Genomic DNA, 24,256 nt, shown 5'->3' on the forward strand with positions numbered 1-24,256 from the left:
CTCTTCATCTCTTCGCGTGATGACGATGTCGCGGTGGCTCACGGGACTGCCTCGTGATTCGGTCATGCATGACTGCGCAGCGAGATGGGACGCGTCACGCGGAAAGTCGCGGAGGATTACGCACGTTGCACAGGGCATTGCGGGGGTGTAATGAGCACGTTCGCATGTGCGTTCCTCCATCTGCTGTCGTCAGAGAATCGAGACGTGAGACACGCATGATGCACGGTTGCACCCTTCTACTCCTTTGCACTTGTATGGCGTGCTCACCTTGTCGCGCCGCTCCCTCCCAGACACGAAGAGCCGCGAAACAGCGGCGCGAACGGCAGCGATGAGGAACGCACAGGCGCGCACAAGAGATAGAGAGAGTAGGAGAGAGGCAGAGAAGCATCCCTCCTGATCCCCTTCTCTCGGCATCGGCCGACACACGAGAACGTATATGTATCGTTCGCTTCTTGCGTTGATGACTGAGCGAAAGGCACATAGCAGCTGTAACGAGTGCGTGAGGCAGTGCGGGTGATGCGAGGCTGCTGCAGCGCCGCTCCCTTCCCTCCTTGCCCTTCGGCCTGCCATACCCATTCTTCAGTAAATCGTTTTGCGCACCTTCGTGAGGGCACCGGGGCTCTTCTGGCTGCTGCTGGTGCGCCGTGCTTGGCCGCGTGGAGTTCCAATGCTGTCGCTGCTCTCTACGCTGCGCAGCCGCTTCACTGACCCGCGAACATTCGTGATCTCTTCGAGGCTGGCGCGCTGACTGTCACCATCCACGTTACCCATCCCGCTGCCTCGCCGTGCCTTGGCATGTGGAGACGCGTACTTTTCTTTCTCGGGTGTGGCGCCATGCGCCTGGGGCCGTGGGCTGGTAGCCAGCTGCGCCTGTGCCAGCTCGGCGAATCCCCGCAGCTCCGCCGCCACCTCCGCCTCATCGCTCAGCTGCTGCTCTAATCGCTGCACGTGCGCTGCCAGGGAGGCGTGAGCGCGGGTAGCCCACACCCCACGCGCGATCGACTCCGCCGCCTTCAGCGCCCCACGAGCGGCACTCTCTTCCAGTGTGACGAGGCGCAGCTGAGTTGCGCACCAGCGTCTCTTCGTCTCCCGCAGCCCCGCGATCTCCATCAACATGCCTTCATTCTCGCGAATCAAGTCACGGACGACCGCGTGTCGCAGAAGAGCGGCGACATCAGACGCAAGTACAGCACTTGGGGCGCCTGATGGTGCACACGACACCACAGATTGCTCGCCTGCCTTGTGCCGGTGATTGGGCGGAGCGGCGAGAAGGGGGTTTGCCTGCGCACAGTTCTCTATCACAGGTCTATCCATCTCATGTGGGTGCCCCGCGGCATCCGACAGGCGCACGGGGGAGTTCCGAGGGCCTGTCGAGGGCATCATCATATGAGGGCTGGTGCACAGGCAGAGAGAAGCCGGCACGGAGGTGTGCGCTCCGGCTTTCGTCCCGCCGTGTGTCTATGCGCGCTGCCCTTTCGTGGCGTCGCCTGGGCGCAAGGTTCCCGAAGCGGTGTATGCCTCCCCTGATGCGCGAGGTGAGGACAACGCGCGCCTATGCCGGAGCTGCCCGACGCGCAAGTAGGGGGAAAGAGGGGGGGAAGTGGGATGGCAGGTGCGCCGATGTGAGGAACGGCGATACAGTCTATCCGTTGTGTGTGCCCGTGTGTATGCCTCCATTTGCGGGGACGGGGGGGTGGCGGGGCGGCCAGCGGTGTGATTAGTGGCGAGGATAGGATGGGAGAGAGTCAGAGTGAGCTCGTGGGAGGAGAGACACACAGAGTGGGTGGGTGGTGCACATGAGAAGTGAGGCAAGCATGGAGGCATCGACGAAACGGAGCAGCACGACGCTTGCCGCCAAAGCCTTGCTGAACCACTCTTTCTCCTTTCCCACCCCTCGAGTGCTCGATCAACGGGCGCCGTCTCCCGCTCCGTTTGCCGTTTCTGTTTCACAAAGAACAAGAGCTCACCGTGGGCATGACCGGACAGAGAGCGCCGCACTGGCACAGCGAAGCTCGGACGGCGGACAGCCAGAGGCAGCGCTCACGCACTTAGTTTCCGCGTAATACGCGCCTGGGTGCACGCCGCTGGAGGCTCCAAAGGAAGCGTTGCACGGTAAGCTGCCGGCAGTACGCCGGGAGAGCTTCTCAACTGGCCACCCCGCCGCATCGCCTCGCCGCTTGCAGCAGTGGGCGGAGTGGCGAGTGTGCGCTGAACCGCCCTTTCCTGCTGTGGCGCCGCACATCTTTCCTCGCCCCCCTTCTCCCTCACACGCGCACACAACGCCTTCTTTCTCTGCAGATCATTGCCCGTGCTCAGCAACCCCCGCCGCCGCACCCCCTTGCCGCAGTGAGCCGCTGACACGCACACAGACGTCATTGAAGCGGCTTGAAAATCTCTTCGACGCTCTTGACGCGCTGGAAGGCGCGAGCTCTGCCGACTTTCGTGAAGAGCGCACCATCGTCCAAGTACACAAACACCGCTTTGCCGCTGTCATCGAGCAGGCCGTCGTGCAGCTTGTACAGACGGTGCCCCTCCGGCGAGCGCGACGGCGTCTCGTCCAGCACGAGCTGCTTGTCCTCTGCGAGGGTCTGCAGAAGGGAAACACTCACTTTACCGCCGTTCTGGCGCAGCATCGCTTCGTAAGTGCGCTGCTTCGCAGAGGTGCTACTGGTGCCGTTTGCCTGCGCCACCTCCGAGTGCGCCAGCTTCTCAAGGATGAGAAGAAGGCGGTACTGCGCGGAGTAAAGGATGCCGGCCCACTCACGCGACTGTTGCACCACCTTGCTGACGCCGCTGCCATCTGAGGCGGGCGATGAGGCAAACAGCAGGCGCTCCACCACGTGGCTATGGGGCTGCACAAGGGCGCGGTTGAACGAAATCGACATGCCGTGCCGCGCCGTGCCGCTGCCGAATGTCTTCTCGAGCGGAATCAGCCACGCATCGTAGAGTCGTTGCGCGGTGCGCCATCGACGCTCCAGCGGTGGCCGGGATGACGTTGAGGTGGGCAGGGCGGCGGACTGGCAGGCGTACAAGAGCGTCAAGACAAGTCGAAGGAGCCAGCGACACTGTCCGTGAAACTGGTCGGCGCTCGCGTAATAGTCGGCGCGGAGGTGCTCAGCGGTAGTTTGCAGCGGCTGCAGAAACCACCGCGACGCGAGCGAGGAGGGATACTGCTCAAGCAGGTAGTAGTCCAAAGACGGCAGAAGTAGCTGGCCGCCGCTCAAGAGCTCACACCCCAGGGGGCGGCCGGAGGACTCTTGTGGGGAGCAGGGCAAGACGGGAGAGGGTCGAAAAAGTACGTCAGCGAGGCGCGCGACGAGGCGCGTCTTCACCCCTGATGGTAGCAGAGCAGCGACGTCGCGCAGCAGCGCGCTGAGCTTGACGTTGCCATCTCTCACCCACTCCGACACCAGGGATGGCGGCCTGACATTATCGATAGACGGTTGGAAGACAGATGCCAGCTCCGCCGCGATGGCGGAGGCCGCACGGGGCACCGCGATCGCAAGGTCCACGCAGAAGGCGCTAAAGATAAGCGCCGACGCGAGCTGCGCACCGCTGCTCTGCGTACTGCCACTGTGTGCACCCGGTGCTGCACACAAGGCGTTTCCCGCCGTTGCCGACGCTGCGTCTTCGGCGTCTGCCGCCTCCTCAGCGCCACCGCGAGCCTCCGTTGAGGACGCCCACAGCGCGGCTGTCGCCTCTGACGTCTGCCACGCTGCCGTCATCGCCCCTCGCAGTCCGCGTGTCATGCTCTGCAGCAGCGCAAAATCCTGACCCTTTGCGCGCCGCTGCTGCATCGCCGGAGACGGTGCCTTGCCTTCCTCGCGTACCCTCTCCATCATCTCAGCGGCCGCCTCGACGTAGGCTCGAAACTCACCGAGCGACTGCAGGGAGCGGACGGTATCGACAAAGCTGCTACTCGTGCTGGCGCACGGTGCCGCGGCGCTTGAGCCGATGGAGGTCGAGGCAGCTGAAGATGAGGCGACGCAAAACATGGGCGGAAGGCCTTGCTGACTTTGCATGACGCTGCGCCGCTCATCAAGCAGTACCTGCGAGCGCTGCAAAGCGCGAGTGGTGCTGGCGAACAGCTCATCTACATGCGACGCGTTGAACATGCTGAGCACCACGTGTGTCGTCGTGCGCGTGGGAGCATCAGACGAGAGAGACTAGCAGAGTGATAACGTCAGACAGCGACCCGCGTCAAGGCGCAGAGTGAAGAGGACCGGAGAGAGTGGTAGAGGGGGTGCGCGTAAGAAAACATACTTTTGGCACCCAGGCGCAGGGACCTGGGAAGACAGCGAACACGGAGGGGGTTCAGAGACGGTGGCAGGCGCACACAGGTAAGGAGTCCCGCGCACAGCCTCATCGCAACGAGTACTAAGCACATTCACATAGATGTGGAAGTAAGGGCAGGGTAAGTAAAAGTGCCGGTGTGCGGCGTGCTACCCATCCAAGACGCCTGCCCTACTTCCTCACCATCGCACACCGCCTTTGCGGTCTTCGTTTTTGTGCTCACTTCCGCTCTTTGGTGGCGTTGGCGGGGTGTGTGTGTGCGCGTGCGTATTTTGTCTGCCGTACAGCACGCGCTGAGCGCTACACCACGCCCCACCACCGAGCCCTGCCTCAAGCTCTACTGCCCCACCCCCACACAGCCGCTCCCCGTCATGCCGCTCGCCAGCCCCGGTGCATCCCCCCTCTCGGGGTGGCACGCGGGCTCCTCCCCCACACATCCGTGGGCCGTGCGAGGGCCGGGTGAGGCGTACGCTCGAGTCGCCCTGACACGTTTTGCCCATCGTATGGATGGCACAGACGTGTTCACTGCCGTCGGCCGCCCCGACGCACCGTCGTCACCCCAGGGCCGGACCCTGTCACCGCCGGAGGTGGGCTCTACATTGGCAGGGATAGAAGGGGCGGGGGTGAGGGGGGAGGGGTGCACGGGGCCCTGAGGTACCACGCACTGAGAGGTGTGTGTGTGTGTGTATGTGTGTGTGCCCTCCCGTCATCAGAGGGAGGGTGGGCTCAGGCGAATGCACGAGCACATACACAGGCGTGGCACAAGTGAGCTGGATGCGAGAAAGACGTGAGAAAGTACGCAAGCACTTCTCCGTAGCGGCGCCGCCACATCCTTCACGGAAGTAGCGGGCGTGGCGCTTCTCGGGGCCATGGAGGATGCTCGTCACAGCGCAAGGTAGGGAAGCGGTCCGCGCAGCAGCAAAGGGGCGTGTCGCCACAAGAAAGCCGACGGGAGGGCAGGGGAGAAGGCGACCTAGCTCTGCGATTTCTGCACAACCACGCCTTCAGCATTGCCACTCTTCCGGGTGAGTGTGTTACGCATCGAGGCACACCGGCCCGATGCATCACACGTCACTATCGGGTACGCCGAAAAGCGAGTGAGCAGCACGCTCAGGGTGAGCACGCTGGCCGGTGAGTCGGCTTCACTCCCTCGCCGTGACGTAGATGGTCAGCACCAGAAATGTGAGCCCAACACCGCCGCCGATGAGAGCGCCGCCAGAGCCAGCGTCGCACATGAAGTAGGAGTCGCTTACCTTCACGCAGAGGGCGCCGGAGAGGATCATCGTGAGCGGGTTCAGGCACACCAGCGCCGCTGTCGTCGCCACGCCTAAGATCATGTTCGACGCCGTCTTGAAGATGATCTGTGCGAATAGCATTATGACCCACATAACACCGGCGGTGATGTGGCACAGGAAGGCGTAGTGGAGGAAGTGGTCGTGCATCCGCTGGAAGGCGCTTCGTACCTGTGGGTGCGTCGTCACCAGTGGGACATAGTACCACTTCCACGCTGCTGCATTGCCGTACCACAGCTCGGTTGACTTCGGCGGATTCTCCGTCGTTTCGCGATTGATGGCTGAGCTGCAGCGCAGGCTAATGGTGGAGAAGGTCGTCGGCCGCTTCGACGGGTCGAGCCAGTCTGCGGTGGTGGGGTAGAGCTGATCACGTCTCGCCTTGACGCTCGAGTACATGGGCTGCGACAGCGCCACCACCTGCGGGAGGCCCGACTTGTTGCACCACAGCCCGCTAATCTGCACACTGACGGAGAAGGGATCGAACAATATGGCGTAGTGGGTGCCAACGTCCCTGCCCGCCAGGAGCGCCGACTCATTCTGGAACACCGCCGAGGAGTAGGTTGCGTCGAAGTACATAAGAACAAAGCACATGGGCGCCGTGTCGAAGCCCTCGCCGCTTTTCGTCACACAATACGGTATCAGTTGTTTTTCGTTTTCGTCGAGGGTGATGGGCCGCCACCGCAGGTCGCTCAGCTCCGCCGGCACCAGCGCGAAGCTCGGCAGGTTCTTGCTCGAGTACGCCTCGCACGGTGCCGACATTGTGAGGTCGATGGTCGGCCCGTCCAGCACGTGCCTCGAAGCCTGAACGCGGGTGAAAGCAAGGGCCGAGATGGTGCCCAGGATCATGCTGCACACGAGCATGAACACACACCACGCGAGGATGCGCATGGTACTGTGCTTGTTCGTGCTCGAGACGGAGTTTCCAGCCAGCGGGAAGATGACAAGGGTTATCTCCAGAAGTGTTGCAACAATGAGCAGCACAAAGGTCGTGATGCCGAGGTTCAAGTCGGAGCTGAGCGCCGTGCGGAGAAACCCCAAGAAGTAGGCGACGACAAAGTTTGCCGTGAGCATCACCCCCACCATAATCCCTGTCGCGACACACCACCGAATGTGCTTTGCTGTGCCGATGATGTACTCCTTCTTCTTGTAGTCCTCGACCTTCATGCGCTCTCGGATGTACTCGTCACGCGTCACCACCTTTGTCTTGGCGACGATGCGGCGCACATCGTGCGGTAGGTTCACCTGCTTCCTCCATTCCCTGCAGCGGAAGTACGTCCAGTGCGGTGCCAAGTTCGCGTAAAAGCGCCAGAAGCGGCACACGCTGCCGAGTTCAACCATGTCTGCGTGCGTGTTCGTGTCCACGTAAAGCAGTATAATGCACACAATGTCTGCTGAGAACGGGCCCGTTTTCACTGGCAACACCGCCTCTGCCACGTTGTCTCCATCGCTGCCGCGGCCAGCCCGGGCGTGTAATCGGCTGCGCGCGTCGTTGGCGGTGATGCAGGAGCGGAAGTTCACCACCGCGCGCGGCTGCCCGGTGAAGGTGAAGTCGCCTGACGCCTCGCGCAAGTGATGCATGCGCACCGACGACGTGGTGACCGGGTACGACGAGGAGCGCGTGCGTGTGTCAGCCGTGACACTCGTCTCTGAGAACGCGTCATCGATGCGGGCCACGTTCAGCGACGGAGTGAAGGCACACTTCTCTGACCGCCCCCTCGCCACACCGTGCGGCGCCGCCCCATCGCGGGACCGCGGATTGAGCTCATCGTAGACTACGCCAATGGAGTCGAGCGAGGTGGTCCGCTTGAAAAACCCCATATGCCCCAACGTGCACTGTGCAGCCTATATGACGTGACACACGAACACAACAAGAGGCGTTGCTGCCCTAAGCAGGAGAACGAGTGGTGAAGTGAGGGTGTGCCGTGCGGAGGGGGGGGGGGGCTCTCCCTTCCCGTCCGCGCCTTGGATTTGGTGCGGGTGCGCAAAACAGCAGAGAACTCGTGCACGGAAGCTCAGAGTTCCTCTCAGTCATGACAGGGGCACTGAGGAGGGAAGGGAGGGGGGAGGGGCAGTCGAAGGCAGAGCGGTGACAGTCACTTCTGGACGGGGTACGCAGTGCAGCAAACATCACGAGACGCACGTCCGGTGCTGGAGACGCGACTCCCCTACCAGCCACGCCGTGCAGGTCAGTGAAAATGGCGCCACACGCCCCTTTGCGAGCTGATCGAGCGGCATTGTTCACTGCGTACCGCTTTCTTCTCTGCGCTCGCTTCAGGGCTCGCCACCCACCACACATGCACGCCTGTGAGGCGGTGCGGCCACGCCTATGCGTGGGGGGTCTCCGGCTGCGTTCACAGCTGCATCAGCCAGCGATAATGCATGTTTACAACGTCAGCTGGACGAGCAGGTCGCTTTAGTCGGACAAGCCAAACACTGCAAGGAAAGAACATTAAACACTGACAACGAGCGGCTGCGTGCAGTCGCGCGCACACGTCGCCCTCGAGGCTGCGACGGCTTTCCACCGCCGGGCCTCTTCTTCACGTTTCTTTGTCGTCCCTGTGTCAAAACACCTCGGCCACGGGGCTCAAAGGCGCTACACCGCTGCTGGCGTGTTTGGCACTGACACAAGGTGCCCAGTGATGGGCGAGACGATGGTGGTAGTGGCCAACCCGCACGTCCCCCGCGACCCTCGCGAGCCGCGGTACACAAGACAGTCCATGCGATGGAACAAAAGCCAAAGAGTGCGCAGCTCGCGAATGTGGCGCCGCCATGGCATGGCAGAGGTAATGTCCGTCTTGCGCAACCCGCAGTGGTCAGAAGTGTCCTGCCGCATCACGAGTAGCGACCACAGACCGTACATGGCATCATGCGTTGTCTGGTACAACTCGTAGAAGGACTCCAGGAGCACAGCGGGAACGTCGCAGTAGGAGGTCCGCAGGGACGCACTACCGTCGCTGTTGTCGGCGCGTGTGTAGCCTGGCACGGGGCCAGAGTCGGTGACGTAGACGGCGCTACGCAGCTTGCGGCCAGCTGGGTCGGCGTACAGCTGGAAGCACGAGGTGGCCAGCGCTTCAGCAGCCTGCAGCACATTGTCTTCACTGTACCGCGCAGAGGATGGGCGTTCCGGGTAGCGATGAGCGCCGTAGCGGATGCCTTGGGCCAACACTCCGGCCAGCGCGCACATGCGTGGTGTGGCTACGGGCACCAAGGCCTCTGCACGAGAGCCTACAAACGTGAAGTTCATTGCCTGCGCCCCCGCGGTGACGGTGCGCGTGTAGAAGAGGTCCTGCACAATCGACATCACAGCAGCATCGTATGCCTCCACAAGCTGCTTGTCCGAGTCCCGCCGTCCACCCAGCACCCACAACTGCAGCAAGAGACGCGTAAAAGGAATTACTGCGTCGTAGGTGCCGGACCGCAAGGGGAGAAGGTGCGAGTCATGCAGCGGCGGCACCGCTGCCACCTGCTCGCCAGGACGCCAGTACGACTCACTGGCCTTACGCAAGGTGTCGTATGCCGCCGTGATGCTTTCAGTGGGGGATGAGGCACCCCCGGCTGTGGCGCGGCTCCACACCTCACGGCTAAATGCTGACCACGAGGAGGCAGCTGGAGTCACTGCTGGCGTAGGTGTTTCGGACATATCCTTCAACAATTCCCGCACCTCATCCGCCTCACCGGCCTCACCCTTCATCGACCACACCACCGCCGCACTCTCGAGTGCCTCGCGCACGGCAGCAAGCGCCTCTGAGGACGCAGCGGATGCCGCTGCGCTCAGCGTCGCTTCAGCCGCCGCCTTCAGTTCCTTTGCCTTTGGGGCCCAGTCAGTGCTGGCTCCGGTAAGCAACACGAGATCCCACGCAGCAAGCTGTGCCTCCGGTAAGTGTTTTGTGAAGGGCATCACCTTCGTGAGTGACGCGGTGACGTACTCCATAGCTTCCTGTATGATGTGCACCTCAGGGATTGGGGCGGCCGGCCAGCGGTGCGGCCAGAAGACCTCTTTCGGGATCGACCCAGTCGCATGCTTCGCCTCCGCTGCTGACACCTTCGCCTTGGCGCGTTCTCTCACGCCAATGGCCAGGCTCTCGGCGATCAGACTGATTACGAGGATGTATGCCACGACGCCCAACACCGCGAACACGATATAGCGGTCGATAAAGCGCAAGTGGTGCCTAATACGTCGCCGCTGCATCTGCGTCCAGAAATCCATATGTGCGAGAAATGTGAAGCACTGGAGGAGGGGATGGTGGGGGGATGCGCTTAGCTGACTGGTGGGTGGTGGAGGGGGAGGGGACGGTGAAGAACACGTGACGATACGATGTGCAGCAGACCGGGAGCGATAGCCTGTCTGCCCACTTTCTCTGTCGGTGCCGGTATTCAAGTGTGCCCGTACGCTGACCATCAAAGTGGCAAACAGTGATGAGGAAGAGGGGATGGAAGCGGGCGGAGTGGCTCGTGAGAGAACAAAGTGACCGGCGCACAAGACCAACCAAGGGAGCTGCATCGTGGACAGCGGAAAAGTGCAACAACGGAAAGCCATGGCAACTCGTGGCGTCTCCATCAACAGCACGTTCCGACGCGATTCAAGCCACGACGCAGCTGGGGACGGCATCACGCCAAGAAGCATTGCTTCATGTGCATCAGTCACCAAACGCCCGTGACGCGGCGGCTCACAAGGAGCAAGGAGGCCTTGCCAAGAGAGGCGAAGCAGGGAAGATCGGAAGCCGTTGAGCTCACACGCATGTCACCTAGCCTCTTCTCCTTTCCTCACGCAGGTGCATGCATGCAGGGCGGTGCGGAGTTGAGAAGGAGGGGGGGGGCGGATGTTATAGCGCCCATTGCTGCTGTCCCTCGGTGCACGCAACGCGTCTACACGGAGAGGATACGGATGCGTCCAGCGCTACTCTCCGTGCTCTGAGCAGAGCACCGCTCCGTGGACCATGCGTAGGCATCCGAATCTTGTGCACTTGCGCGGCCGAGTCCGGCAATACGAGCACACGCGCTCTTGTGCCTGGACGTCTTCCTGCGATAGCGCTCGCAGGCACCCGAACGTCTGGCACGTCGAAGCAAAGAGCGCCGGCGCCGGTGGCGAGCCTTTCGCCCCAGGCACCCAATGCGAGGTGCAGACACGTGCCTCACGCTCGGTGCACCCGCTCACAGACGTCGAACTATCTTCACCGCAGTGGTGTGAAAAGGTCGAAACTGCCGCGACATCTGTACCGAATGGAAACGAGAGCACCGCCACGCCTTCCCACACGCTCTTCGACAGCGGAAGCAGCTGCAAGAGGCGGTCACGCGCACCCACCAGCATCGCAAAAGCCGCGGCAATGGATGGCGCCTCCGAGGCGGAGACAGGCCCACTCGCCTTGTCGGGGTGAATGCGAAGGGCCTGCGCGTGAAAAGCACTTTGTATGGATTCGCGCGACAAGGGCCCCCACTGAGAGAGACGCAGGACGTCCCTATCAGAGGAGCACGACACGATACTCTGGGCTACATCAAGCGCAGACATGTGCGTCAACGATGTAAGGCCGGCCATCCACACGGAAAGACCATCTCTGTGCACTTGTCGAGAAACCCCATGTGAGAGAGTGAGAGGCGGGGCGGGGCGGGTAAGAAGAATAAAAGGCGCAAAAGCGCGCTCGTAGAGAGAGAGCGCCATCGAAAACGTGCGCGCGAATGCCGTCAGACCTCACTCTGCTTGCCAAGGAGGCACCCCGTCCCTCGGGCAGCGCGGAAGAGACCCGTTTGTCGAGTGCATCCTTACGCAGGGAACATCCCCCAGGGCGAGAGTACATCAACGCAGAGCTTGAGGAGGAGGCAAAGGCCCTCGCGCGTACATGCGCTCACCCTTTGTCATCTTTCTGTCTGTTTGTTAGTGGGAGTGTGTGACGAGAAGGGGGGGGGCGCCTGCAGGAGACGCCAAGGAGACACAGCTCCTCTGTGAGGGCGAGCTCGCCTGCTCACAACTGCTGCGGGGGGAACACCTTGTTGTTGCTGTACCGATTTCGCTCCAGTTGCTCGCGCTGCTCGCGCAGACGCTGGAGTCCCTCTGGCACGCCAACTACGAACTCACCAGGCCGCCCCTTGCGCCGGACATCCGTCAGATGCGCGATTCGGTTGCGAAGACCGCGACTCCACAGCAGCGCTGCCTCGCGGTTCTTCTCTTCGTTGTTGCGCAGAAAACCAAAGCACCACAGCCACTGCACCTCCCGCGCCATCTCCTGCTGCCCGACAGCTGTTGGTGACGCAGGGTCGAAGGTACCGCTGCGTGTGCGAGCTGTGGAGCTTGTGGAGGGAGTGTGGCCCGTCTGCTGCGCGGCCTCCTCATCCTCGTCGCAGGCGTACAGCTCCCAGTACTGGCGCTTCTCAATGCGGTGCACTTCGTCAGCCACGGCAGCCGCCTTGCCAGACAATCGACCGCGCCCGTGCTCAGCGGTAGGTTGCGGCGATCGGGGCTGGTCACCAAACAGGCACCCGCGTTGACCCATGTGGTTGTACCGCAGTACCAGCTCCTCTCCTGTCTCGATTGTGCGCGAGGCCGTGACGCAGACGTCGCCGCTGTCCTCGCACTGGTAGACAACGTTGGCATTCGCGCGGCTTGTGTGGTTCAGCATGTCCACAAACGGCACAATCGACAGCTGCGGAGGGCCAGGGCGGCGCCAGTTCAGGTTGACCGCACGGGAGCGAGTCATGAAGTGCGCCCAGCGCAGCGCGCTTTCTTCACCAAGCCAAACATCGGAGTCTTGCACTGCCTCCAACTTGGATGCGCACGGCCCACAATACGGGAGCAGTAGCACTGGCAGCAAGGCGTCCACAAGGTGCGTCTGCAGCTGCCGCTCCCACGTCAGGAAGAGGTGCAGGGCGCCTTCTTCCGCTTCGGCGACCCCGCCGCGTGCCCGCTGCGACTGGCGCTGTCGCTGCGTCAGGGCGGACATGCGCCCCTTAAAATAATTCGTGAGCACCGTCGGCGTGAGGGCTGTCTCTATCTCCGGTCGCTGCAGGTCAGCGAGCTCCAACTCACCCTGCTCCACCGCCTGCACCATGAGCTCTGTCGAGGCCGCCGCCACATCCTCACCAGGAGCGACTTCTGTTGTACGTTGCCCAAGCCGCAGTCGACGAGGTAGCGGCTCGACGTCGTCGTGATTGAGGAAGCTGCGGCGCAGCAGTGCACCCATTGGTGGGGGTCGGCGCGGCAGTGCATCGGCCCACACACGCAGTGGGCTCTCGGGAGGCAGGACGTCAGCGTTCAGCGGACTGCGTGTGAGATACAGAGCCACGGTCACGAGCAGCGCGTCGCGGGAGAGCAGTAGGTGTGGCGGCATCGAGGCTGCCGAAGGGAGCGCTGAGATGCGGCTGACCAGATCATCAAAGCGCTGCGCGGCGAGCGGCTGGAGGCCAGTTGCCGCGGTCGCGTCCGTTTGTGACGGCACTCCGCGACAAGCTCGCCGCAGCAGCTGTGAGGCGCGCTCTCCTGTCATGATGCTATCGTACTTCACAGTGCCAAGGTGCTCACCACGGTGGATGCGGGAGGTGGCAACGATGGTGCGAACCGGCATTGCTTCACCGGCGGGCGTGCCGTTTGAGTACGGTCGAACGGTTTGCCGCAGCTTTGCGGCTTTGACGTCGCGCATGCACTGTGACAGCCATTCGCTGCCGCGGTGTAGCGTGGAGGGAGGCATCGCTTCCAGTGACGGCGGACCGAGTGCGGAGCGTCACCCGGAGAGGCGCCACAGTCACACAAAACACCACAGAGGTGCGTCAGGGAGAAGCACTGCAGACGGGCACGCACAGAAGCCTCCGTGCAAGCGGCTGCGCTCTAAAGGGGGATAGGAAAACGGGAAGGCGAGCTGAACGCGCCTGCACGCGCCAAGCGTGGGAGCGACAGTGCAAGGGCCACACTCCAGAGGCACAAAAACGCGGCGGCGTCGCCTGCGGAGGAGATCCCCGCAGAGGTTGCGCACTCGCTTTGCGCGGCCGACCTGAGTCAGTCGGCGGTGAGTGCAGGAGGAGAGGCAGAGGGTCGCGAGAGAGAAGACAACGTTGCCGGAGTCCACATGAAGAGCTGGATTGGTAGTAGAATGATAAGACCGCTGTCGAAGGCACTGGAAGGATGGTGAAGGTAAGGGGGCAGTGAAGGGAGGGAGGGGTGGGTAGGTGGGTGGGCTCCAGTGGCGGAAGGGCGCGCCAGCGTAGTGTCGCCTTCGCAGGTGCGTGCGTGCGTGTTACATGCGGCATACGTAGGCCGCCAAGACACACTACCGCGTACGCCCATGTCCCGACACTCGCTTGTATCTTATTGGTGCTCCCTTCGACGGACTGCAGTCCTCCCGTTGCAGTCACCGCCAGTGTCGCGGTGCTGCACCAGTGAAGCTTCTGCATTCGTGTCTAAGCCCGTGGAGAAAAGGCCAAGAAACGCGTTGCGAGAGCCAACTTGCGCACCGCCCGGCGAACCCGCACATACACAAATCCCATGGGCTCATGTTCAGTGAAGCCACGCAGAGGGAAGTGGAGGGGAGTGGGCGTGTTGCGCTGCTGAGTTAGATGATAATGCAAACATGGAGGAGGGGGAACAACATCACCAGACGTGATGGCAGGGGAGAAACAAAACGGCGCCGCGCGCACACACGCGTGCACAGACGCTGGGTCGAGTCTATCTGTCGGTGTGTCTGTGAGGAGAGAAAGGGGGGCGGAGCATGCGTGCTTGCCACAGAGGAGACAAGCGCCGCAATGGCAAGCGTGCGTGACTGGAGGCTGCAAAGCGCACGACATTAATCATGGCGTCGAGGCGAAATCGTGTGTGTGCGTGTGTGTGTGTGTGTGAGGGGGGGGGGATAAAACGAGCAACCTAGAAAACAACGACGGCGACGGCTTGGCCAACCAAGGCATCGGCGCGCCTTAAACGTAGTCCACTGCCATGTCGAAGTCGCCGCGCTCAGCCTGGCGGCGGGTCTCCTTTAGATCACGCTGCTCCGCCCGCTCCCTCCTCTGGGCAGCGTGGCGCTCAGAGAATTCACTACCGGCGGTGGGTTGGCGATCCTTGCCCATGACCGTTTCCTTGAACTCCTCCACCGTCATCTTGTGTTCCTTGGCCAGCGCCTCGTACTCCCTCTCAATCTCCTCGTTCGTCACCTTCTTGACCTCCTGGGAGACCTTCTTCTTCGTGGTGCTGATCTCCTTCTCAATATCCTTCAGGCGCGCCTTGTTCTTCACGCCGGCGGCGGCGTACATGTCCTCCGGGATGTTGGCGTCCTTCTGCTGGACACGCTCGTACAGCTCCCGGAGCGCGTCCAGCTTCTTGGAGTAGTCCACCGGCATTCGAGCTAGACACAGGAAGCGAAGCAAAGGAGGTGTGTGAGGGGAGGGGGGAAAGACGGAACGACGGGTCTCTCTGTAAACAACTATGTATGTGTATGCGAGTGCCTGGCTTGGCGTGGCGGTGGACGAGAGCGAGAGGCGGATACGGTGGAGACCTTGTCATGTAGCGAGGCGAAGCCAAAAGAGGTCGGGAAGTAAACAAGTCTAGCACAGCAGTGAAGGCATCTCGTGCACGCGCGCGCACCCGCATACGCTCGCATGCAGTGAGAAGAGATGGTAGAAGAGGCGTCATGCATCGCAATGCGATCGCACAGGCGGCACCATGAGAGGCCTGTGACGGAGAGAGAGGCTGCCTTGTTGCCGATGTCGAAGGGTCACTCGTTGGCACGGCGAGTTCGCGCCAGTCACTCTCTCGCGCACCTACCTACACGCGCATGCTTTCTACTGCACGTGCATAGCCAAGAAGCAACCAAATTCGCTTGTAAATAGCGCACACACGCACACGCACACGCGCACGCACACAACGCAACAGACAGCCGCATCTCTGGAGTTGCGCATACAACGCCAGGTACGCACAGGACAGAAGAGAGACGAAAGACGCGGTCAAATATGCACAAGAAGGGGCATGCGCCCGGGGGGGGGGAGGGGAGACGGTGCTGAGGGCGGCGGTGGCCTTCCACATCTCGTGATCTTGCCTCTCCTTCCTCACTTCTTGTGTGTGGTTCACCTCTGTGCCAGTCGACACAGCGCGCACCATTCATTGCTTCTGGCGCCTCCCGAGGAATTCATGCAGCGGTGTAATACCGGTATACGCCACAACTTCATCGTATTCCTTGGCGAGCATGTCTTCCCACGGCACATTAAGGTACATGGGCACGGCGGGCTCCCCGTGGCGGGAGCAAGGCGCGTTGCGAGAGGCCCACTCCCAATAGAGCCGCATGCGTGCCCACTGCGCTGCTGACAGATGCGGCGCTCCACCCAGCAGCGAAAGCAGCCCAAGAGGCAGACCCGTGTGCTTATACTCAAAGATCTTCACCGCCAGCTCCTCCTCTATCGAGCGGCCACAACCGGTAATGGTGTGCACAAAGTCGTGGCACTGCCTGTACCGCGTCATTACATACGCCAAAGTCGGATCAGCAATGTGCTTCACCGCCGTTCGCCCACTTGGCAGGAAAAGATTACGGTCCATGTAGGCGGCATACCTGAAGCCGAAGGTGGATGGTGCGAGGCCGCGGCTAAACTCGAGCACCTCATCGCCCACGACAGGCTTGTGCTTCAAAATGCTGCGGCCCCGCTGGTCAGCCATCATGCAGTTCTTCATGTTCTCCAGCGAATCGAGCGAGCTGAGCTCACCCACAGCGGAAACTGCATCTACATCCGTCGGATCGCGGATCGCCCTTAGGCTTTCAACTGCAAAGGCGCCTGCTCGATGAGCCAACGCAGCACCAGTTGCAATAAACGGCACCCACTGCATGGCGTGTACACAGAGCAGTCGATTTACCGCGCACGCAAAGATAACAGGACTACGCCGCACGTGCGCGCACTCACACAGACGTTTTGCGCGTGCGGTCTCGTAAAGCCTATGTGTGCAGTGACTCGGGCTGCAGTTGTCCCGTGCAAGGGCCGTGCGGGCTCCCTGTAATGGGAATAACTTGGTGCTCGAAAGCACGCCGGTGGCGAGGGGTGAAGGCAGTGGACCGTTCGGTCCGCGCAAGAGAGCGGCAAGGGTGGTAGGAGAGCTGCTATGGTTATGCGTCGCGCCTCACACCCGCTGAAGAAGGAAGGCAGCACACACGCACAGCATGGAGAGAGCAAGGACAGGGAGAGTGGGTCGGTAAGATGGGGCGATACGGGTGCGTTGCACAAAGTGCAGCGGCTCCGTCCTGTTGCAGCAAAGACCCCACGCGGGAGAACGCAAACGATGAAGGAAAGTGTGAGGTTCATGCCGTCAGGAGGTGGCACGCAATGCCTGCGCGTATGCCTTCACGGGTCTCGACAGCGCCTGCAAACGGGGTTGCTGATCAAGAACAGCAAGAGGCACACTTCACTCGCTATTAGGGGTTCACTGCAGACGGAGCGAGAAACACAGGTGAGAGGAAAGCGAGAGCAATGCCTCTTCCTTCTCTGTTCCCGCCCGCCCTCCTCCGGCGGCACCTTCCGCCCGATGCAGGCGACCGCAGCTTACCTTGTGCAGCCTTCCACTGCCTACGCGGCATGGCTACGGCTGAGAAGGTTTAACGAGCAACACACACACACACACACACAGTAACCAAAAGACAGCGGAGAGGAGGGGGGGGGGTCCCGGGGACGGTCGCACAGGAGAAGCGCGGCAGCGCAGAGACGCGCTGACGATGGACTCCCACACAAGCAAACGACCGTCTCGAGGGCAGCGGCGGCGTTCTCGCCTGTCACAGCACATACACGCACGCACATGACCTCGCGCGATCGGGTCGAGAGAGAGGACGAAGAGACAAAGGAACGCGGTGGGCATTGGTGCCGCTACCCGCTGGCCGCATGCACTTTTACCTCATCCGTCCACATTTGGGGGAGGGGGGCACATACCGTCGCGTTTTTTTCTACACTCTCGGGTCCCAGCTATCCGTTAAGCAGCTTTATCGGTCAGGACCACACCTTCTCCGATTCGCGGAAACGTTATTCCCGTCGCCAGGACACTGGCTGCGCACAACTTCAGCATCTTCTTGTGCGGGGGAGAGCACACGCACACATCCCGCTGCTCACAAGACGGGCCATGACACCTTCTTGCGCCGTCGCAGTTGTGCTTACACATATGGGTGGGAGGCACTCTCTTGTTCCCCAGTCTACGTAAGCAATGGCATCTGTTCAAAACCACCGGGGGGGGGGCGAAGTGATGTGTTGGTGTGCCAGCTTCCTCACAAAAATGAGAGCTGGGAAGCTGAATGGCGACCCGTTGTCGGCAACACAGTTCACGGTAAGGCACCGACTGCACTGCAAGCCAGAAGCACTGCATGGAATGGTGATACAGCAATCAGAGCGCCCCGTACAGGTTTGAGAGCTGAGAGGTGAACCGTTTGCGGCCACGTGTGTCGGTGTCACAAGCACACTCTATCACGTCCAAGTACGAATAGCTCGCCGACGCCCAAAGGAAAGCAAACACGCCGAAAATGGCGGAGAGGGAGCACGAGACGTCTCCGCAGCGTCGTCCGGCTTCATTAGCGTATTCGATGAAAAGGGGGCTGAAAAAGATAATGGCCTTGCGGGGCGTCTTGCTCAGTGCCGTGCCCATCGCTGCCACAAACTTCTCATGCTCCTCGGTCGAGAAGGTGTCGGTGGCTGTGCTGTTGCCCTGCGTCAGCGCGTCTCAGGCGCCGCGGTCGATGCGGACCGACCACCGCGCGTACGTCCCTGTGGTGAGCATGGTGAGCACGACCACCGCCAGCGTGATCATCGCACGCCGCCAGTAAACAGGAAAACACACCAACATGGCGCCGACGGCCGTGATGACTTTGGCCAGGGCCAAGCTCATGAGCATTTGAACTGGTTGCACGTTCACCTAGACGTCACTCGCCATGCGCGCCATCAGTGATCCGACGGTGGCGTAGTTGCAGAAGCGTACGCCAAGGTAGCTGAGCGTGGCCAGGAGGTGCTCACGCGTGCCCGTCGTGGGGCTGGGTTTGACGAGGACGCTTCAGAAAGAGCGGGCGCCGCCGTCCGATGACGGCAACTGCGCATAGCCGCCGCGACCACCCCCGCTCCTCGCCTTTCTCCGAGGTCTTCGCCTACGGGTAAGTCGTCGTCCACATCGAGGAGGCGATGAGAAGAAATATGCAGGGTCCCACCTACAACGACAGGATCATCGCATTTTGGCTGCCCACGCTGTGGCGACCACCACGCTCAGCGGACATGATCCGCGAAGCACCCGGACGACCCAAAGAGAGATGAAACGTGAGTGGGCGAGCAAAGAGCAGACCAGTCCGTCACGAGACGAACGCGAGAGCACTGTACCCGTGCGTGTGATGGGATGCGGAAGTGTGCGTGGGGGCCGATGAATGGAGCGCAGATGCCAAAAACTGGAGAAGAGTGCGCAGCGTGGAGGCACACGGAAGGGGCTCAGCCAACGACACAGCACGGTCAGACTCAGGCGTGAAGCACTGGTTCCACACTGCAGACACGAGGAGGCCACTAAGAGAGAAAAGCAGCGCGGGCAGATGCGTCGACAGGGAGGCACGGATGAGTCTATCAAGAGAGGGCAGGCCGCTGCAGGCTGCTCTCTGCGCGATCTGTGAGAGTGAGAGACGAAGACCGTTAGAGTGAAGGAAGCAGGAGGAGCAGTGGGACATCATGAGAATGACATCTGGGTATTGTCTATAAGCGGGTCGCCCACCCATCACGCGCATCTCACTCACAGTCTCTAAAAAAAGGCATTGACAGTAACATGGATGCGAGGCAGCGGGAGACCGGGACGCACTCACCGCAGCGCCGGCAAAGTTCAGTGGAGAGAAGACAAAAGCGCAAGCGGGCATCGTCATCACGCCAGCGTTGCAGGCGTGCACTGGTGTCTTCCTCCCCCTGTCAGGAAGTACAACAAAGATGCGACGGAAAACAAACACCCCTCCCCCAAGCACCTCCATGGCGGGAAGCGCACGTTTGCCCAAGCACATGGTAAGACCAGTGGCAGTGCTTCAGTGGCCTCAATCGAGTCAGTTGTTAACATTTTTACGGTGCCGCCTCTCCATCATTGCCACCCGAAAGCACACCACGATATGGTGACGAAAATGCGTGATGAAGCTGCAGCATCATCGATGGTGGCTGTCTCAGACAGGAAGAGCACGGTCGGGGGAGAGGGGAGAGGCGGTGTCACGCACGATCCCCTCCTTGAGCAGAGAATGAGAGGAGAAATGGGATACGCAGCACTGTCCAAAGTGCAGCGTCCGCTGAGCACAATGTCTACAACGCGTCTCCACGACCAACACACAGCCACGGGAGGAGGAGAGCATTAGGGAAGTAGGCTCATGCTTTGCCCCCGCCGCTGCTGTGACTCTTACCGTTGCCCGACTGAAAGCCGCCGCCACTTCCCTTGTGGTTACTCGAAGTTCCGCCGTAGCGCCTATTTTTGTTAGGAGGGCCGCCGCGGTGGTTGCGCATGGACCTGTGCGACATCTTCCGCGACGAGTTGTACACGCGACCCGCGACTTCCTCAAAGCGCCCATACGGCGCGGGGCCTCCGCTCATCTGATGCACGCCGTAGAACGGGGTTGCGTGCGCGGATGGCATGTCGTACGCCTCTCCGTCGCCTGGATAGTACCCGAACGGATTTCCATCTTCCTCGGAAGAGCCATCGTAGTACGGCTCCTCTTCCATCATCTCATACAGCTCAAACGGCACTTCGTCCGGCGACTCGGTATGGTAGAAGAACCCGTGTCCCCCATGGTGGCGGTGCCGCCTTGCGTGGTGCGGCTTCGCCCCTTTGCGCCGCTGCGGCTGATTGTCGCTGCTCCACCGGTTGAACTCCTCCACCACCGCCGCTGCACTCTCCTTCCCGAGAGCGTTGGCAATGAACTCAAAGCTCTTGCCATCTTGGTACATGTTCACCATCGCCTTCACCTGCTCCTCAGGCCAGGTCGTCGAGGACGAGCTCTTCTTTCCAGCGTGTGACTGCTTACCGTCACTGCTGCCGGACGACTGCCGCGGTCTGGCTGAGGCATTACCGCGCGGTGGTCGCCATCGGTCGTTGGGGCGGTAAAACGCCTCCGCGTGCATGTTTCGGGCAAAGCCGTCCTCCTCGTTTTGTCGTCGCATCTCCTCCCACATGAGCTCGTACATGAGGGGGTCCATGTCTTCATACCAGGGCTGGTACGCACTCTCCTGCTTTGAGTAGGAGGACGAGGAGTTGGATGCCCCACCTGTGCTTGGCGCGCGCGTAGCCTCGAAGAGCCGCCTGCCCGCCTGATGAAACTGCTTCACCGTGTTGTAGGCGTTGTTAATGTCTGTCATGCGGTTCGTGCTAGAAGTCGCAGAGGAGTTCGACACGTCTGGATGATGCTCCTTGGCGAGGTCTCCGTAGCGCTTCTTCACATCGGTCAAAGTGGCCGAGGTGTGCACCCCAAGTATCTTGTACGCCTTGCGCACATCGTCTTCCGTGGGAACCGTCGCGCAGTGCCGGCACGCCGAAAATACGAGGGAACCAGGCAGAGACTGGCACGCACGATTAACAAAACGCACGTGCCACCGGCGGATGCCGTGCATGATGACAGGCAGTCCGATAGTAAAGCACGTCGTGGCACGCTCTTGTGGACGCTCGCTCTTTGTCTTTGCTCACGTATAAAAGAAGGGTCGCAGCAGGACAGCAACGCAGCAGAATCAGCGGCGGGTGGCTACGGAAAACGTATGAGTGTGTATGTCTCGGTGTGTGCGACAGTGCCTCTACAAAGGAGGAGGTGGACGCTCTTGCAGCCAACAAAAACAACCGCACCGCAGCAGCTCCTTCCACGTTGACTTTACAGCAACACAAGAAGGCAGCGGCGCAGTAGTCGCGAGCGCACACGCCAACACGCACCAACCACTGTCACCTTCGCCACGTGTTTCGAACGGTCAACACTCTCGCTGATGAGAGGGAGGGGAAATCGGTAGCACAGAATATCACGTGCCGTGTGGGGCGTAAGAAGAGTGCGAGGGGGCCGGGAGAAGGTGGTGGAGGTGGAGACGCAGCATGTGCGGGGCTCATCTGAGAGAAAAAGCAAACGGTTCGGCAGAGTTGAGCGCCACCAGAGGTATCAATATTGTGTTCCATAATCCCGCACGGCGCGCGGCTCAAAGCGCTGCTTCGGTCGGTTTCTCGTCTGACTGTCCCGCTTTTCTTCCTTCGGTATTCCGTGGAGTGGCACCGCCGGCGGCACGCGCACCACCAACGAGGAAGCGAGCCAACGCACGCACGGGAGAACAATGCGGGAAAGATGAGACTGGCGGCAGAGCCCAAGAGCAGCGGCAGCGCCGCTCAGCGTCACTGCGGTTTTGCACATGTGTGAGAGCACGGACAGGTCGGAGTGTGAGCTTGAGGGAAGAGGCGCAGCGCTACAGAGCTCATGAGCTCTCTTCCCTCAAGCGTCCTAGAACGACCCCTCCCGCCCACGCGACGGTCATTGCAAGAGCAAGCTCGACTCCTCAGCGAGGAGCACGACTGCGGCGACAGGACTAAAGATCCTCATCCAGGTTGTTCTGCGTCGAGTCGAGGTATTCTGACATCTTGGCATCCAGGAAGACAACGGACTTGTAGCCGCGCGCCGCTAGGTAGGTAGCGGCCGAGGAGGCACGGACTTGGTTTAAGGCGTACACGAGAATGCGGTCTTTCTTGTGTGGCTGACGCATGCCGTACTTTTTCTGAAAGGCCGACTCCCGCAACTGCATAGCGTCGTAGAGGTCGCGAAAGTGGATCACTAGCGCGTGTGGAAGCGGCCGTACGGCCTGCACCTCGAATTCCTCACGTACATCCAGCAGGTACACCCCGTTCGCGCTGCCGGCCTGGAGCGCGCGCACGACCGCCTGGGCCTCGTACACATTGAAGGGGTGTGTAAATTCTGGCAGCGACATCGCAACGAAACAGAAGGGACTGAGCGCTATTGTGCACAACAGTCGTATCGTGCGGAGCGTAGATAGCTGGAGAGATGGCAGTCCTATGAGAGCAGAGGGGCAACAACGATTCTTCTCCGCCGATGACTCGCAGATGCGCGCACCCCAGAACAAGGGCAAGTGTACGTACAGTGCGCGTCGCGAGGGTGAGGGCGTGGCTGCGGTCGCCTCTGTTGCGATGACGGAGCGCGTTCTCAAGGTGGCAAGTAGAAGGAAGATGGAGAGGAGGAGAGCGGGGAGGCATGAAGTCCAGTTGGACGCAGCGTCTCGAGGGACCGAAACAAAGGTAAGCAGCTGCTTAGAGGGATGCGAGAAAAATGAAGCGGACATATGCGCAGGAGCGCAGGGAGACGCCATTCGTGGATGCCAGAGTGTTGGCCAGCAGCTTGAGCGCACCGTGCAGTTCCGGTATACAATGGGTAGGCATGCGCGACTCCTTCGCAGTATCCCACGGGGTGCAGATGTTGCACACAAGTCAGGCAAAGTGTCGCCACATTTTCGTGCTCAGGAGGTGCAGTCCGAGTGAGAGGCGTTGTAGCCACCGTAAGAAAAGCTGAATAGAGTGATCCTGCACACGGTAACGAGATAATTGTCTGCGCAACCTCATTCACTTGAGTGGAGTATGCAAAGACTCTGGCACCGCCGCAGAGGTGCTGGGGGTTCCGTATGCATGGTACCACTGAGACCAGCTGCCGGAGAAATTGCCGGCGTTATCAAAGCCAAGTTCCTCTACGATCTCGCAGGCGATGGCAGAGCGGACGCCATGGGCGCAGTAGAGCACGATCTGAGTCACTCCTTGCACGGGGCGAGGACCGCCGAAGAAGAACTCGAACTCAGCATCCTCGAGGATACTGTCCGGGCTGAGAACATCTCGCAGAACCGGTAGCGGAACATTAATGGCAGAAGGGATCATCCCCGTCGCCGCCACCTCGGCCGTCGATCGCACGTCGATGAGTTGGATGTCGCGGACAGCATAACTGCCACTCTGCTTCGCTTTTACAATCTTCGCCACCTGGTCGATGCTCAAGTACCGGCATAGACACCACGTTTGTCTAAGCATTGCTCACCAGCGCTAAAGTCAGTGGGATGCACGCTAACGATGTTAAGAAGACGATTGTCTGCCCGACGGTACCCCAGCACTTGCTCTGAAGTGCAAGAGAACGCTGCAGCTTAAGGGAGGCGCGCAAGGGGATAGGCTGAGAGACGCAAAACGAAGGGCAAACAACAGTGCTGATCCTCTGGCGGACATGAGCCGCCATCCCGTAAGGCCAGATAAGCGATGGCACGAAATGCACTCCCCCAAAGTAAACTAGCTCACGCACGACGGAAGCACGGAATGAATAACAAGCAGAGGGAGAGAGAGAGGCGTAGCGAAGAAGTGATGAGGGGTACAGCACACCAAGCCGAACTGAAGACGGCAGGTGCGGCGTGTTTTCCACCATTTATCCACCGCAACCCACCAGAGAGCCGCACTCATCGATGCTCTTCGCTCGTGTGATGACAACACTGCGCTCTCATCGACACCAGCGGGGTTGACACCGAGGCAGCGTTGCAGCCGATGAGCTACCTAGAGATTAGTGGGAGGGTGACGTCTACCCGCGGATGCACAAACGTCTCCTTTGGCGCCTCGGTGCGGCAGGGGGCAGCACCATGAATGGCACCGCCCAGTCAACACTTTTTATGCTTTCTGCTCACGGGAATCACTCTAGCACATCCACTGGCATCGGCTAGGGCAACATGACCTTCAAAAAGAA

The 24,256-nt window shown here is 60.9% G+C and overlaps 10 protein-coding genes across 10 annotated transcripts; all 10 read right to left on the reverse strand.

Annotated features, from left to right (window-relative positions):
- Positions 1 to 579: 579 nt before the first annotated feature.
- LMXM_09_1370 (conserved hypothetical protein) lies at positions 580 to 1,386 on the reverse strand (the record flags this gene model as incomplete). Its single annotated transcript, XM_003872771.1, has 1 exon — positions 580 to 1,386. The coding sequence occupies one exon, from the start codon at positions 1,384 to 1,386 to the stop codon at positions 580 to 582; it is 807 nt and encodes a 268-aa protein (XP_003872820.1).
- A 986-nt stretch (positions 1,387 to 2,372) lies between these two features.
- Positions 2,373 to 4,115, reverse strand: LMXM_09_1380 (conserved hypothetical protein; the record flags this gene model as incomplete). Its single annotated transcript, XM_003872772.1, has 1 exon — positions 2,373 to 4,115. One exon carries the CDS (start codon positions 4,113 to 4,115, stop codon positions 2,373 to 2,375), a length of 1,743 nt encoding a protein of 580 aa, XP_003872821.1.
- A 1,320-nt stretch (positions 4,116 to 5,435) lies between these two features.
- On the reverse strand, positions 5,436 to 7,403 carry LMXM_09_1390 (conserved hypothetical protein; the record flags this gene model as incomplete). Its single annotated transcript, XM_003872773.1, has 1 exon — positions 5,436 to 7,403. One exon carries the CDS (start codon positions 7,401 to 7,403, stop codon positions 5,436 to 5,438), a length of 1,968 nt encoding a protein of 655 aa, XP_003872822.1.
- A 775-nt stretch (positions 7,404 to 8,178) lies between these two features.
- Positions 8,179 to 9,792, reverse strand: LMXM_09_1400 (hypothetical protein, unknown function; the record flags this gene model as incomplete). The annotated part of the gene is made up of 1 exon (XM_003872774.1): positions 8,179 to 9,792. One exon carries the CDS (start codon positions 9,790 to 9,792, stop codon positions 8,179 to 8,181), a length of 1,614 nt encoding a protein of 537 aa, XP_003872823.1.
- A 1,750-nt stretch (positions 9,793 to 11,542) lies between these two features.
- LMXM_09_1410 (conserved hypothetical protein) lies at positions 11,543 to 13,261 on the reverse strand (the record flags this gene model as incomplete). Its single annotated transcript, XM_003872775.1, has 1 exon — positions 11,543 to 13,261. One exon carries the CDS (start codon positions 13,259 to 13,261, stop codon positions 11,543 to 11,545), a length of 1,719 nt encoding a protein of 572 aa, XP_003872824.1.
- Positions 13,262 to 14,477: 1,216 nt separating this feature from the next.
- LMXM_09_1420 (conserved hypothetical protein) lies at positions 14,478 to 14,897 on the reverse strand (the record flags this gene model as incomplete). Its single annotated transcript, XM_003872776.1, has 1 exon — positions 14,478 to 14,897. One exon carries the CDS (start codon positions 14,895 to 14,897, stop codon positions 14,478 to 14,480), a length of 420 nt encoding a protein of 139 aa, XP_003872825.1.
- A 757-nt stretch (positions 14,898 to 15,654) lies between these two features.
- LMXM_09_1430 (ubiquinone biosynthesis protein-like protein,putative) lies at positions 15,655 to 16,218 on the reverse strand (the record flags this gene model as incomplete). The annotated part of the gene is made up of 1 exon (XM_003872777.1): positions 15,655 to 16,218. One exon carries the CDS (start codon positions 16,216 to 16,218, stop codon positions 15,655 to 15,657), a length of 564 nt encoding a protein of 187 aa, XP_003872826.1.
- Positions 16,219 to 19,886: 3,668 nt separating this feature from the next.
- LMXM_09_1440 (conserved hypothetical protein) lies at positions 19,887 to 21,122 on the reverse strand (the record flags this gene model as incomplete). The annotated part of the gene is made up of 1 exon (XM_003872778.1): positions 19,887 to 21,122. The coding sequence occupies one exon, from the start codon at positions 21,120 to 21,122 to the stop codon at positions 19,887 to 19,889; it is 1,236 nt and encodes a 411-aa protein (XP_003872827.1).
- A 945-nt stretch (positions 21,123 to 22,067) lies between these two features.
- On the reverse strand, positions 22,068 to 22,463 carry LMXM_09_1450 (conserved hypothetical protein; the record flags this gene model as incomplete). Its single annotated transcript, XM_003872779.1, has 1 exon — positions 22,068 to 22,463. One exon carries the CDS (start codon positions 22,461 to 22,463, stop codon positions 22,068 to 22,070), a length of 396 nt encoding a protein of 131 aa, XP_003872828.1.
- Positions 22,464 to 23,109: 646 nt separating this feature from the next.
- LMXM_09_1460 (conserved hypothetical protein) lies at positions 23,110 to 23,562 on the reverse strand (the record flags this gene model as incomplete). The annotated part of the gene is made up of 1 exon (XM_003872780.1): positions 23,110 to 23,562. One exon carries the CDS (start codon positions 23,560 to 23,562, stop codon positions 23,110 to 23,112), a length of 453 nt encoding a protein of 150 aa, XP_003872829.1.
- Positions 23,563 to 24,256: the final 694 nt, after the last annotated feature.

This window comes from Leishmania mexicana, chromosome 9 (genome assembly GCF_000234665.1).
Source record: "Leishmania mexicana MHOM/GT/2001/U1103 complete genome, chromosome 9".
NCBI lineage: Eukaryota > Euglenozoa > Kinetoplastea > Trypanosomatida > Trypanosomatidae > Leishmania > Leishmania mexicana.